Consider the following 12,110-nt stretch of genomic DNA (forward strand, 5'->3'; position numbering starts at 1 on the left):
TCACACAGGGGATATGAGATTGGTGAAAACACACACGCACGCACATATGCACACTGTCTCATTTAAAGTTCAGACAAAATTTCTTCTGTCAAAAATAGTGACCCCGCCGCACACAATGCGGCTTGTCTCAGGTTGCTGGAAACGATCACATGACCCTTCGCCGAACCTCCCGGCGCGACGGGATTGTAAAAATTTTGAATGTGAGATGGAGTGAACTGAATGTGTCGCCGCACAATTAACTTTATGACCCCCAGATAACATTTTGGCAAAAATACCAAAACGCTCGAGTCACATTAACTCATTCACTGCCATTCACAAATTTATTCGGAAATTGAAAATATGTATGTATTGCATTGGAAAGACGCTCCCACAAGATACGTTCCGAATGGTCGTTCGTAAGGTGAATTTGTTCGTAAGTTGCTTCAGTGCTATATTTTGTATGGAATCTTTGTTTAAGGTTTATATAAGTATGTTTAAGATGTACATAAGTATGTTTAAGACTTGTATAAGTAACCTGTATTGGTTTGTATTGGAAAATAAACATTTAGTAAAAAACATGCTCGATAAAGATATGTATATGTACAACTGGAGACAATACTCCATATGTTACTACAAAATATTCGTATGTACCGTTGTTCGTGACTCAAATGTTCGTAAGTAGGAGAGTGTCTGTATTTTGGACAGCCAGCCTCATTTCAAGCTCATATACTGTAACTCCTGACTCGTATAATTTAGGAATTAGCTCTGTTTTTCTGATGAAAGAAGGGAGTCTAAGGTTTCTTATGCTGAATTGAATGTTTATGTAGTCCTAAAACTCAATATTCTGTAGGTACTGGAATTGAAATGACAAAAACTTTTTTTATCATTTTTGATTGACAAAAGCATAACGCGGTAAGCTTCAGTTCTGCTTGTGTTAGCATTTTTTATCATTTCAGATAATGTACGGTGTACTACAACTTTTATAGAGGAATTGTAATCATTTATAAGGGCAGCTGTTCGCCAAGGTTGTCAGGTATGAGAGCATCTGGCATTGCAAAAAGTTCCCGTTGGACCGGCAACACATGCAGCACACTGGCTTTTCAAATCTTTTCCAGCAGTTTGAGATGTGACTAATAAGTGCAATTTGAGATTGTTGTCAATTTTTCAAATAGCTGACAAATACGTATAGTGGATGATTGTTCTCAGAAAAAGGGGGCCTGCGAGGATAAATGGCTTAGGGGGCGGGGGACCTGGTAGGGGCTGGGGATTGGTTTGGGGTAAAATTGCCAGCTCCAAAACAGAGAGGGGAGTGATGACCATTAGTTGATGAAAGCTGCTCACATGGGAGGCATTCAGACTCATGGTTACAGATTGACGATCGGTCAGGAGTTAATTTTACTGCTGTACTCGTCTGAGACCAGTTGAATTGATGTATTGTTCTGATTATTTAACTCATTCACAGCCATTCCTGAATTTATACGGGAATTGAAAACATGACATAAAGTGCCATTCCCGAATTTGTTCGTTTTTTTTTTTTTTAATGATTGGGTGCCGATAAAGCGCTGGTCAACACTCAGGCAATGCTTTTTCTTTTCCACAGGGGGGCAGCATTTCCCATTTTTCTATGTTAGCGCTTTGTTACAGCTTCAGCTGTTGTTAAAGCCCTATATAAACAAATATGTATGTATTGAATTGTATTTTGTACATCCGCCCCAATTTCAATCTTAAATAACTCTAGACCCATATAACTTTTTTTAAATTGACTATTTTTTCTGATGAAAGAAGACAGTCCAAGGTTTCTTACGCTCCATTGAATGTTTATATAGTCCTAAAACTCAATATTCTGTGAGTTCCGGAATTTGAGGGAGTTAACAAAACAGCAATCACTACAAAATAACAACTCAATCCAATAAAATAAAATAAAAACCCACACCATACTAACCCCCATCGCTGAGTGCGAACTTAACCCCACGCTGACGTAAACCAAGTAAACCACTATCCCATCGGTGACTTGTACGTTTGACTCTGAGCATATTTGCTGATATATGCTCATAGTCAAACGGATTTATTTCTTTCACTGTCTCTGTGTGTAAGCTTGGCATCCATCCTTTGAAAGGATGTCATGGATCTTTCCATATCCAACACAACAGCATGACTGCTCATTCAACCCCAGCCAACAGTATGAAAACAAATCAAAGGAGTGAAGATAAAATGAGGAGTGGGGGGGTTAAGCGTCGATGAAGGATCGAGTCCTGTGCCAAAAGTAACATGGTGGGCTCGTCTCTCCTCCACACGAGTCGGATGCTCACCCCGCGCAAATATTAAGTGAATGAGGGTAATTTTGTCTTCATTTAGAGGAGTGGGGAGCTCATCATCTATCCCACTAGCACAAAGTGGATTGGTGACTCATCCGTGATGTAATTCGAGGGAAATAAAAAGTGTCAATGAGTCTTAATGTGCAAATAATGACTTCATGCATTTTAAATTTATGACTTTGACTGATTCGCATGACCGATTGAGGAGATTCAAAGTTCAATTCCATGATGTTTTATTGAGGGGGTGGGTAACCTGAAGCCCATGGATCACGTAGGCTAGTGACCCTCAACCACTTGGAGGTGCCAAATTATTTTTTCCCTCTCAAAATAAGATAAGATTGGTCATTAAATGTGATCCAATGGTTTCACTAAATTCACAGAAAACAAAGCCGTCATCTATATGGAAATGAGACTGCGTTTGAGTGGAATGTATGTTTTAAAGCACCTAACGACAACATTTTTTCACTTGTTTCCCACTCTTTCAACACCTTCCACTTTATTTTGGAGCTATATATTGGGAGCCAGGCTGACGTGAGCCCAAGTCTGGTGTTGAGGCCGCTATAATGAGGTGACTTTTATGGTCATTGACAATTTGTGCTCATTAGATTGAATTTTAAATCCCACAAATTATGCGACGGCCAGAAAAACTCCGCTTTAACATAGTCTTTACATCCCATATAAATGGAGCCGGCTAAGCATAAAGTGAAAGACTCTATGAAGACGAATGTGACCGTGACATGGACTCACAATGTTTTCAATTAGCTCTTATGTGGCAGCTAATCAATGTTGTAAAACTTTTTTCCCCCTGCTTCAATTTTTCGGCTTTAACTCATTCACTGCCAGACGATGTGTAAAAATGTGTCCACTCCAGTGCCAGGGTTTTTGTCATTGTCACTTGAATTCCAGGACCCACAGAATATTGAGTTTCAGGAGTACATAAACATTCAATGCAGCGTTAGAAACCTTAGAACCCCTTCTTTCGTCAGAAAAAAATGTTAATTCCTAAATTATATGAGTCTGGAGTTACAGTTACTCTTCCCCCTTGTGGAAAAGAAAAAAAAAACAATGCCAGAGGCCAGGGCTAGTGCTTTATTAGCACCTAAGCATGAAAAAAACCCAAAACAGAACAAATTATGTATATTTTCAATTCCCGAATAAATTTGTGAATGGCAGTGAATGAGTTAAGTAGAGTCCATGTGAACTACACTGTGTTCAATGTCTGTTTTTGAGTAATAGTGGGGGGGGGGGGGGGGGGGTCATGTCATACTTTACTGAAGAAATTTTGCTGGTTGAACACAATACAGTCAAACCTCATTTTTGCCACATACTATAACATTTTAAAGGCCTGGTTTCACGTAATTCGGTTTCCATTTACCTTACAACGAACTCCTTTATAAAGTAAAGGTCATAAGAACAACCAATGTTTCCCCTCAACAACATAAAAAAGAGCACATCTATAATATATTCTCAGTTTATTTATTATATACAGTACTACATTTCTGAAGGAATTCTAATTTTGGAGCTTTGCAATTTCCTACTTGCCACCCTCCTCTTTTTTTTTCAATGCCCAATGACCACAAACCGTCACGAAGGAACCATCCCACCCTGGTGAGAAGGCCAGCTGCATACGTGGGCGTGATGTTCTATTTATGCGTGGGCACCCTTTCAAGCCCACATCACTACTTGCACACACCGCGAGAGGAGTAAACCAGTTGGGCTGTCACCTTCTGTCATCCCACAGCAGAATTGCGTGCAGCCCACTACGAGAACAGATGCACGCCTCGGACGCTCCGATGTGGAGTATCTGGCAAACGCTCAATTAGCGCGCGCAAGGGAATTACACTCCTTACAAGTGCCTCATCTTAAATCTCGATGGAATATTGGACCACAAACTCAATCATGGTAAAGAGTTTCATCTATGCGTTATGTTTATTGCTGATTCTGGAGCTGGCTTGGACCAAAACCCTACCTGGGGATGTGCGTAAAATCGCGTCGGAGCGGCGCGTCATTACGCATAAGATCTACGGCCAGGATACGGTGACCGGCAGCATGTTTCAAGTCTACGAGAGCTACAGTAAAGATCCACGCAGTCATAAACTGGGAAACACCGTGAGGAGCTTCACGGCTGTCCCGAGTGAGTCCCACACGCACGCGCGAGCGCGCTTGGTTTCAATGACTGAAACGAAAGTTGAACTGTAACGACGAGATTTCACTCTTTCACGGTACATTTTACTCTCTGCACTGTCTGCAAATATTTGGACACAAGACATTGCTATTGTCAATCAAGTATTTTGCACTTTTGATGTCGCTTATCTATTATGTGACCTGAAATTGGCTGGCCTGTCACCCAAAGTCAACTGGGGTAAAATGCACCTCACCCATGACACTCATGATAACAATAAATAGCTAACTGGATTATTGTATTTTTTTAATGATTTAATGGATTTTAGGACACTATGAGATATAACTGCAACCAAATGAGGTTATCGAGGGTGTAGAACTGCAGTGCATGAAACCTATATTAAAAATGTATCATTCATTGAGAGTAGGCGATGACAAACACCATGGCACTGGAGTGAACATATTTTTTCACATTGTCCGGCAGTGAATGATTTAATAGGCTTTTTTTTAAATCACATTTGAAGTAAAATAACCTCTTATCTCTCTCTTTTTGTCGTTATTGACTTTTCCAGTAGCTGTAAAAATCCAAGGTGTTACACAAGAGGCTATTATCACACTCAGACAAAGCCCATAAGCGTTTCCATATGCCATCGCACCGTATCCAATGTTTGGGTTTTGGACTGTGGTTGAAGCACTCACTTGAAAAGTAAAGCGAGCGGTGATCTAAGAAGAGGTTTTCGTCATGCGGGATACAGACGCTTTACCCTGCTTTATATTTTCCACGGACCGTGCACATTCATGAAAAGTTCCTTGCAATTATGGGTGTGTGATAGTTTCACAATAGGGTTGAGGTCAGGGGATGATGAATGATGGAGACAGTGCATGTATTGTCCATGTTATTTATTCTTTTTATGTTCTACACTCCCTAGGAATGTTGCATGGAAAAGAAATGTTCCAGTTCAACCTCTCGTCCATCCAAGACTCGGAGGCCATCCTCTCTGCCTCCTTTCACTTCTACAAGCGGCGACACCAGCGGCCGTGGCGTTTCCGGAGACCCCGCCGGCCGTCCGCCATCACCCATCATCAACATCCGCCTGCCTTGCAGATAGTCTTCCACGGCGTGTCGGCAAACTCGGCCTCCACAACGCTACTGGGAAATTTCACATTAAGCACCTTTCAGAAAGGGCCGTGGCAATCAATGGATGTTACAACTGTGACCAAGAAAGCGAGAGAAGACCTAATCATCCTGGTGGAGACCGATTTGATGACAAGGGAAAATCAGCTGAACAGAAATCTTAACAACCAGGAGCGCCATCTTGACGACAACATGCCGTTTATAATTCTCTACGCTGATGATCAAGCCATAGACGAGCCCAACAGCGTGGCCCTGACCCTGCAGAGATACGGATCCTTCCTCAATGGGGAGGATGCCTCCACTTCATCCTCAAGGATCCGGAGAGAGCTCCAGCAGCAAATACACACCAATGATATTCCAGAAGTCCGGTTCAATGCGCTTAAGAACCACGAATTGTGGCAAAGTACTTATTTTCCTGCTAAATCCAAAAGCAAACCAGGAAGGAAGCAGAACCAGGAGGGCATGGAAGTGCTGAGCTTTGATGAGAGGACGATGAAGAAGGCCCGTAGGAGGCAATGGAGCGAGCCTAGACTTTGCGCGAGGCGCTACCTCAAGGTGGACTTTGCTGACATAGGATGGAGTGAATGGGTTTTAGCCCCAAAGTCATTCGATGCCTACTACTGTGCCGGTTCTTGTGGATTTCCCATCCCGAAGGTGAGTGCAAGGGTTTTTGTCATTGTCCCTTGAATTCCAGGACCTACAGAATATTGAATTTTAGGACTACGTAAACTTTCAATGCAGCGTAAGAAACCTTAGACACTCTTCTTTCATCAGAAAAAAAGTGCTAAAATTATAATTATATGGGTATTATATTACATATTATATATAAATATTATATTATAATTATATTAGCCTAAATTATATGGGTCTGGAGTTATTTGAGCTTGAAATGAGGACGGCTGTCCAAAATACAATGCAATACATACATATTGGTTTATATAGTGCTTTAACAACAGCTGAAGCTGCAACAAAGCGCTAACATGGAAAAAAGAGAAATGCTGCCACCTTGTGGAAAAAAAAACATTGCCAGAGGGCATGGCCAGCGCTTTATCAGCACCCGAACAATTTCAGGAATGGTGCTCTATGTCATATTTTCAATCCCTGGATACATTCGCAAATGGCAGTGAATTAGTTAATTATGATTTTGTATTTACATTTTATAAAATTCTGCTTTAATAGTTTTTAGAGCAGTTTTGTTTGCTTTTATTTTATATTCTTTTGGAGGGTTGTATTAGTTATTCACATTAGTTTTGGTATTAGTTTTAGTTTTTTTACAGTACATCTACCTGTACTGAGTGTTTTTAAAAAACTTTTGTTATTGGCTTTTTTTGGGACTAAAAAGTTAGTATTATCACACATTTTTTGGTGTTTGTTGACGCTGTACAAAAGGTCATTCCTTTATTCACCAGAATCAGTCCAATCATCACAAATCCAAAATACCATCTATGCAAATGACAGCATGATGGGCCTAATGGTACAGTTTGCAGCTTCTGACTTTTGAAAAGCACAATTGAAAATGGAATGTGATGTGGATGTGTAGCCTACAAAAAAATCTGATATTTAATGTCCCAACACTACTAACCCAAATGCTGTCTTCCTAAAGGTGATACGCCCATCTAATCATGCCACTATCCAGAGCATCGTCCGAGCAGTGGGAATCGTGCCCGATGTTCCGGAACCGTGCTGCGTGCCGGAAAAAATGAGCCCACTAACTGTGCTTTTCCTGGACCCGGATCGGAATATGGTGCTTAAGGTTTATCCGGGAATGTCCGTGGATACCTGCACTTGCCGGTAGGAGCCAACGGAGTCCTTTTGGGAAGTGCAAACAGTGCTCATATATATTCGGAACTTCATTGGCACTGGTTGAAAATAAACTCAAGCTTTTCCTTGATTTGTATTTTATTTTTCTAAATACAATATATTTTGCCCATCAACTTTGAATGGCTCTTTTCAGTGATCCCTGGATATGTTTTTGGTCAAAGTATGACGTCTAAGACTAAAATAAATGCATATTATTGCAAGTGAACGCATTAATCCTTCCTCCAAATAGTGTATAATGTCACTTTAAAATATCCTATTAAGCCGCCAGAGTATGTTCGCATATGCATGAGAATTAGCAGTGTTTTTGTTGTAAATAATGACTGTTTTTTTAAAAAAAATATCATTTCTGTATAGAAAGTAACTAGAGGAGTTTGCCTTTGAGTTTGAAATCCTGTGTTTTGCTGCCCCTTGCTGTTCAATTATGGGAACATTGCAGCAATGGCTGGCTCTCAGTGTATCAAATACAACGTTTGTGTACAGTTTGTGATATGTATAGTAAATACTATGAAGTGTTAATGTAACCGCTGATTCCATTTCCATTTTTATATGAATAGTTATACACTTCAAGTGGCAGTAAGGGTAAATTGTAATCCATTTTATTTTGGATTGTTTGCATTTATCTGCCAGGAATAAATGGATGACTACACTGTCTTGTTTTCAGTATTTTCAGCCAAGAATAAATCAAATTACTTCCTTCACTGTCAAGACTTCAGTGGGAACTTTGAAAAAAAGCATGAATGGGCCACACTGGAAGGGATTTGACAAAAAAAGCTGGCTTGAAAGATGGATATTTTGAGATAGGCTGGCCGGGAGATGGGCCAATGTCCGGGAACACATTGCCTTATGTTTTGAATGCAAACCACCCCCTTCAACAACAGAATGTGCTGTCCCGTCCCCCATCTTTATGACACACCTTTTTTTTTGTGATGAGAGCAACAAATAAGTTTGAAATTTTATAACATCAATCAATACTAGTGTCCAACCTGGACTGTTCATATAATTGTTGTTTGTTAAAATATGTCTTAAATATCAGCATGTGACAATGTGCATAACAGTTCAATTCCAATAACTGAGTGGGAGTCGGTCAGCGAAAAGAAACAGAATACATTTGGCTGAATGAATCTCATCAATGCATTACAACATAGGTCTTTGGTCACAAGATGCAACAAAATAGCGGGAAAGTCACACCCTTGTTGAAGCTCCTCGATTCACTTCAACATAGTTCCTTAGCGTTAGCATTTTTTTTGTGTTCAAAAAGGCTATTTTGCAATTTGCCATTGCCTTACATGTATTATTTCCAAGTATTGCAAATGGCAACTAGGGTGCGAAAGAACAGCGGTGTGTATCTTTGAATAGACTTTTTCTTTGTTATTGTTTCCGCTGGCCTTGACTCTTTCACCCTGGGCGCAAGCAACCTCGCCTGTTCCACGACCACCCTCATTATCGTCGTCAAGTGTTTACATTGTCTTCATTAGCGTCCAAGCCAAAAAGAAGCCATCAATGGCGGTGATAAGCACGGTCGTGCTACTATTTTGGTCAACACTAGTCACCCCTGTATTTACTCTTGGGAGCATGGGAGTGGACATCACTGCCATGGTCCTTTCACTGAGAATCTCCTTTGTCCAACGTTGCCGTCACAAAAGCTAGCAGGTTATTTGTTTGTTGGAAAATGCACAAGTCCAAGAGGTTCTTGTTCCAGGTGTGTTTGAGTCTGGTGCTTTCTACGGGCACTTGCACCTGCAAGCCGCTGGGCAACGACATCCGCGGCGATGATGACCTAGGGGCATTTTACTCTGAGCATTCCACGCAGGAGGATTTTATTGAGGAGGAGGACGTGGATTCCAGAATGGCGAGCCTACTCAGAACCATTAAAGAAAATTTCCTGAGGAAACTCAACCTTTCCGATGTACCTCGGGGGCATGGGAATATTTACCCGCCGCAGTTCATGATGGAGCTCTACAATAAGTACGCTTCAGATAGCACGGTGATCCCTCAGTCCGATGTTATTCGTAGCTTTACAGTCCAAGGTAAGAGCGAGTAAAAGTCAAAATGGCAGCAATAACAACACATGTCAAGAAAATGAGTGTCCGGAGCTTCAATAAATAATGAAAACATAGATAAAAAAATCCGAGAAATTGAAAGAGGTGTACGACTAGTCCATTGTTCAATGTCCAGTTTTTCTGAGGGACCAATTTAAACCATTGTTGTAACATTTAACCTGGACACCTCAGTCATCATCTTCTGTCAAATAAGAGTCAGCTATCACAATTTAAAGTCCAATTTGGCTTTCCATGCTTTTTTAAAAATGGTGTCATTGACTCTTCTGATCTATCCGTATCCCTTTTAAATTGCTGCTGTGGACTGCAAATTTCCCCATTGTGGGACGAATAAAGGTATTCTGATTCTGATTCGGATCTCTCTTCCAGAAATCGCACATTCCGTGACAAACGGTCCAAAGTCAAAACACAGGCTGCTGTTCAACATCAGCATCCCCAGCCATGAAAAGGTTATCACAGCCGAATTACAACTCTTCTTCCTCCCGGATGCCAGGTCAAAGGTGAACTCCCACAGATTCGCGGCCTCCGTCAATGTCCACAAAACGGATGGTTGGAAATCCAATCCACAGCTTCTGGCTTGCAAAGACTTGAAAGGGTCTCAGAACATGTGGGTGACGTTGGATGTCACCCCGGCCGTGCAGAACGGTAATGGAATAACTGGATTTGATGTGGTGGTGGAAGGGAACGGCTATGACAACGATAGCGGTGGTTTGAACTTGAGCCTTTCGGTGGGAGATAACACCTCAGCAGCTTTGATTGTCTTCTCCGATGACCTTGGCAGCAGGAGGCGGGAGGCCAAGAAAGAACTCAGAGAGATGATGCTCCATGAAGAAGAAACCATCTTCAACTCCGAGGCCAACTGGAACGCCGAGAATCAAATCGCCAATCAGATTCCCGGAGCTCAGCATCCCCGTAAGAAGAGAAAGGCGGAGCGGGAATACTGCAGGCGAACATCTCTCAGGGTCAACTTCAGGGACATCGGCTGGGACAGCTGGATTGTGGCACCTCCGGAATATGACGCATTTGAATGTCGGGGCTTGTGCTATCATCCTCTGACAGACGATTCCAGCCCATCTAAGCACGCTCTCATCCAGACGCTGATGAACATTCGCAACCCCACAAAAGCCAACATGGCGTGCTGCGTCCCCATCAAACTGGACCCTATCACCGTCATGTATAAGGAGAACGGATTCGTCACCATTAGATATTTGTATGAGGAGATGAAGGTGGCAGAGTGTGGATGCAGGTAGTCAGAAAGAAGGCCGATTTTACAGTACATCCGTTATTGTGATTATTACAGCCGTATTTATGGTGTCCCGCTATTTTAGGAATACATGTAAATCTGTACATTTGTAATTTCAATATATAGCTTCCTACTACGGGAAGAATGTGTCCAATAGTCAACGGACATTGCCACTTATAGGATTAATAGTTACTGTACATAGTCCTGTATAGTACCGGTACATGGATTTCTTTTACGATATGGAAATCCTCTGAAATGACGTAGGATATTTGACATTTCATGATTATAAGGTGACATAATATGTGAATAAAGACCAGCGCAAAAATAATCACTTTAAACATGGTTTTAGTCTTTTGTGTTCATTGATTTTTGGCTTGCTGTGCATTCAATAAAACATCAAATATGGTAGTCTGTGCTGTTGCAGGCTTAGACTGGTTGAAACTACACAAAGATGAAAAACATAATGCGTTCTACTCCTTGGTCTGCGCCACCGAGGCCAAATCGAAAACATACCATGAATCAACTCTTGTTTATTACTGTAAATTAGTTAAATCTTTCAGTATGCAAAAAAAAAACAAAATCTCAACAGATTAGCGGCTGAAACGGCCGCCATTCTGTACCTACTGAGACGTTAATACACTAAAAAGATTATCCCAAATTCCAAAAGTCCCCTTGCCGATAGAAAATATGTGGGAATACTTTCCCGGAGGTACTCAGCTTAGCCAGACCAGGTTCTATAGTTCTGTAAACTAAATTAAGGAGTTTGAAAGGGAGCAAATTCAATTTTGTTTCTGTCGGGAAGGCAATGGTGATGAAAAGCAGCTATGGCACGAATCCACAAACACTCGGCTGTGAAATGACCCAGACGCAACCACTTAACTGTACCAAAGTGCACGGCTGCCGTGAGCTTTCATAATGCGGTAATATGTAAGTGTGACCAGGCTTTTGAGCATATTTGAGTGCTTAAAAGTGCGCGCTTGGGGGGAATTTATGGCCATTTACTAAACAGGCTATTGTCATTGTCAAATTTGGGCAGAATAACGTCTTGGTAAAAATCAATAATTAATCAATTGATGCATAAATGGGGTCAAATAAGACTCTTGCTTGTTTTCTTTTTTTGGGATTATTTTAGCATATTTTTTCGAGTGTTATCTTCCATAATAGGGTCTACCATGCAATAGCAAGATAAGTGTTTTTACATTCGTCACTGAAACAAATGCATATGCAAGATGGTTTGGTCTGTTGTATATATTCTGTTTGACCAACAGAGAGCGACAAACTACAAAAAAAAAACATCAAGAAGAAGCCTGAGTCGGTAAATAGGTAATGAATTGGTCATGCAAAAAATAATAATCATAAAGATTAGAACAAGTTTGTTTGTTTGTTTGTTTGTTTGTTTGTTGTTTAGCATGAAAACCCATTGCAAAAATGTTTAGGGT

At 41.0% G+C, this 12,110-nt stretch overlaps 3 protein-coding genes across 11 annotated transcripts in view; 2 read left to right on the plus strand and 1 right to left on the minus strand.

Annotated features, from left to right (window-relative positions):
• Nucleotides 1-12,110, minus strand: part of mapk8b (mitogen-activated protein kinase 8b) — a 66,895-nt gene that overhangs the window by 33,105 nt on the left and 21,680 nt on the right. The window lies entirely within an intron of this gene.
• Nucleotides 3,987-7,584, plus strand: gdf10b (growth differentiation factor 10b). Its single transcript, XM_089016155.1, has 3 exons — nucleotides 3,987-4,428; nucleotides 5,345-6,204; nucleotides 7,154-7,584. The coding sequence occupies exons 1-3, from the start codon at nucleotides 4,167-4,169 to the stop codon at nucleotides 7,343-7,345; spliced, it is 1,314 nt and encodes a 437-aa protein (XP_088872281.1). The 5' UTR covers nucleotides 3,987-4,166; the 3' UTR covers nucleotides 7,346-7,584.
• gdf2 (growth differentiation factor 2) lies at nucleotides 8,802-10,985 on the plus strand. Its single transcript, XM_089015511.1, has 2 exons — nucleotides 8,802-9,398; nucleotides 9,798-10,985. Exons 1-2 carry the CDS (start codon nucleotides 9,041-9,043, stop codon nucleotides 10,676-10,678), a joined length of 1,239 nt encoding a protein of 412 aa, XP_088871637.1. The 5' UTR covers nucleotides 8,802-9,040; the 3' UTR covers nucleotides 10,679-10,985.

Source organism: Hippocampus bargibanti, linkage group LG15 (assembly GCF_051943395.1).
Source record: "Hippocampus bargibanti isolate YZ-2025 linkage group LG15, ASM5194339v1, whole genome shotgun sequence".
Classification (NCBI taxonomy): Eukaryota; Metazoa; Chordata; class Actinopteri; order Syngnathiformes; family Syngnathidae; genus Hippocampus; species Hippocampus bargibanti.

What these genes read in the sequence shown, in the direction of transcription:
- gdf2 (XM_089015511.1), top strand. Translation starts at nt 9,041, where the DNA reads ATGCACAAGTCCAAGAGGTTCTTGTTCCAGGTGTGTTTGAGTCTGGTG. An exon ending in TCGTAGCTTTACAGTCCAAG is followed by an intron (nt 9,399 to 9,797) that starts GTAAGAGCGAGT and finishes TCTCTCTTCCAG; the next exon opens with AAATCGCACATTCCGTGACA.
- gdf10b (XM_089016155.1), top strand. Translation starts at nt 4,167, where the DNA reads ATGGAATATTGGACCACAAACTCAATCATGGTAAAGAGTTTCATCTAT. An exon ending in GAGCTTCACGGCTGTCCCGA is followed by an intron (nt 4,429 to 5,344) that starts GTGAGTCCCACA and finishes TACACTCCCTAG; the next exon opens with GAATGTTGCATGGAAAAGAA. An exon ending in GTGGATTTCCCATCCCGAAG is followed by an intron (nt 6,205 to 7,153) that starts GTGAGTGCAAGG and finishes GTCTTCCTAAAG; the next exon opens with GTGATACGCCCATCTAATCA.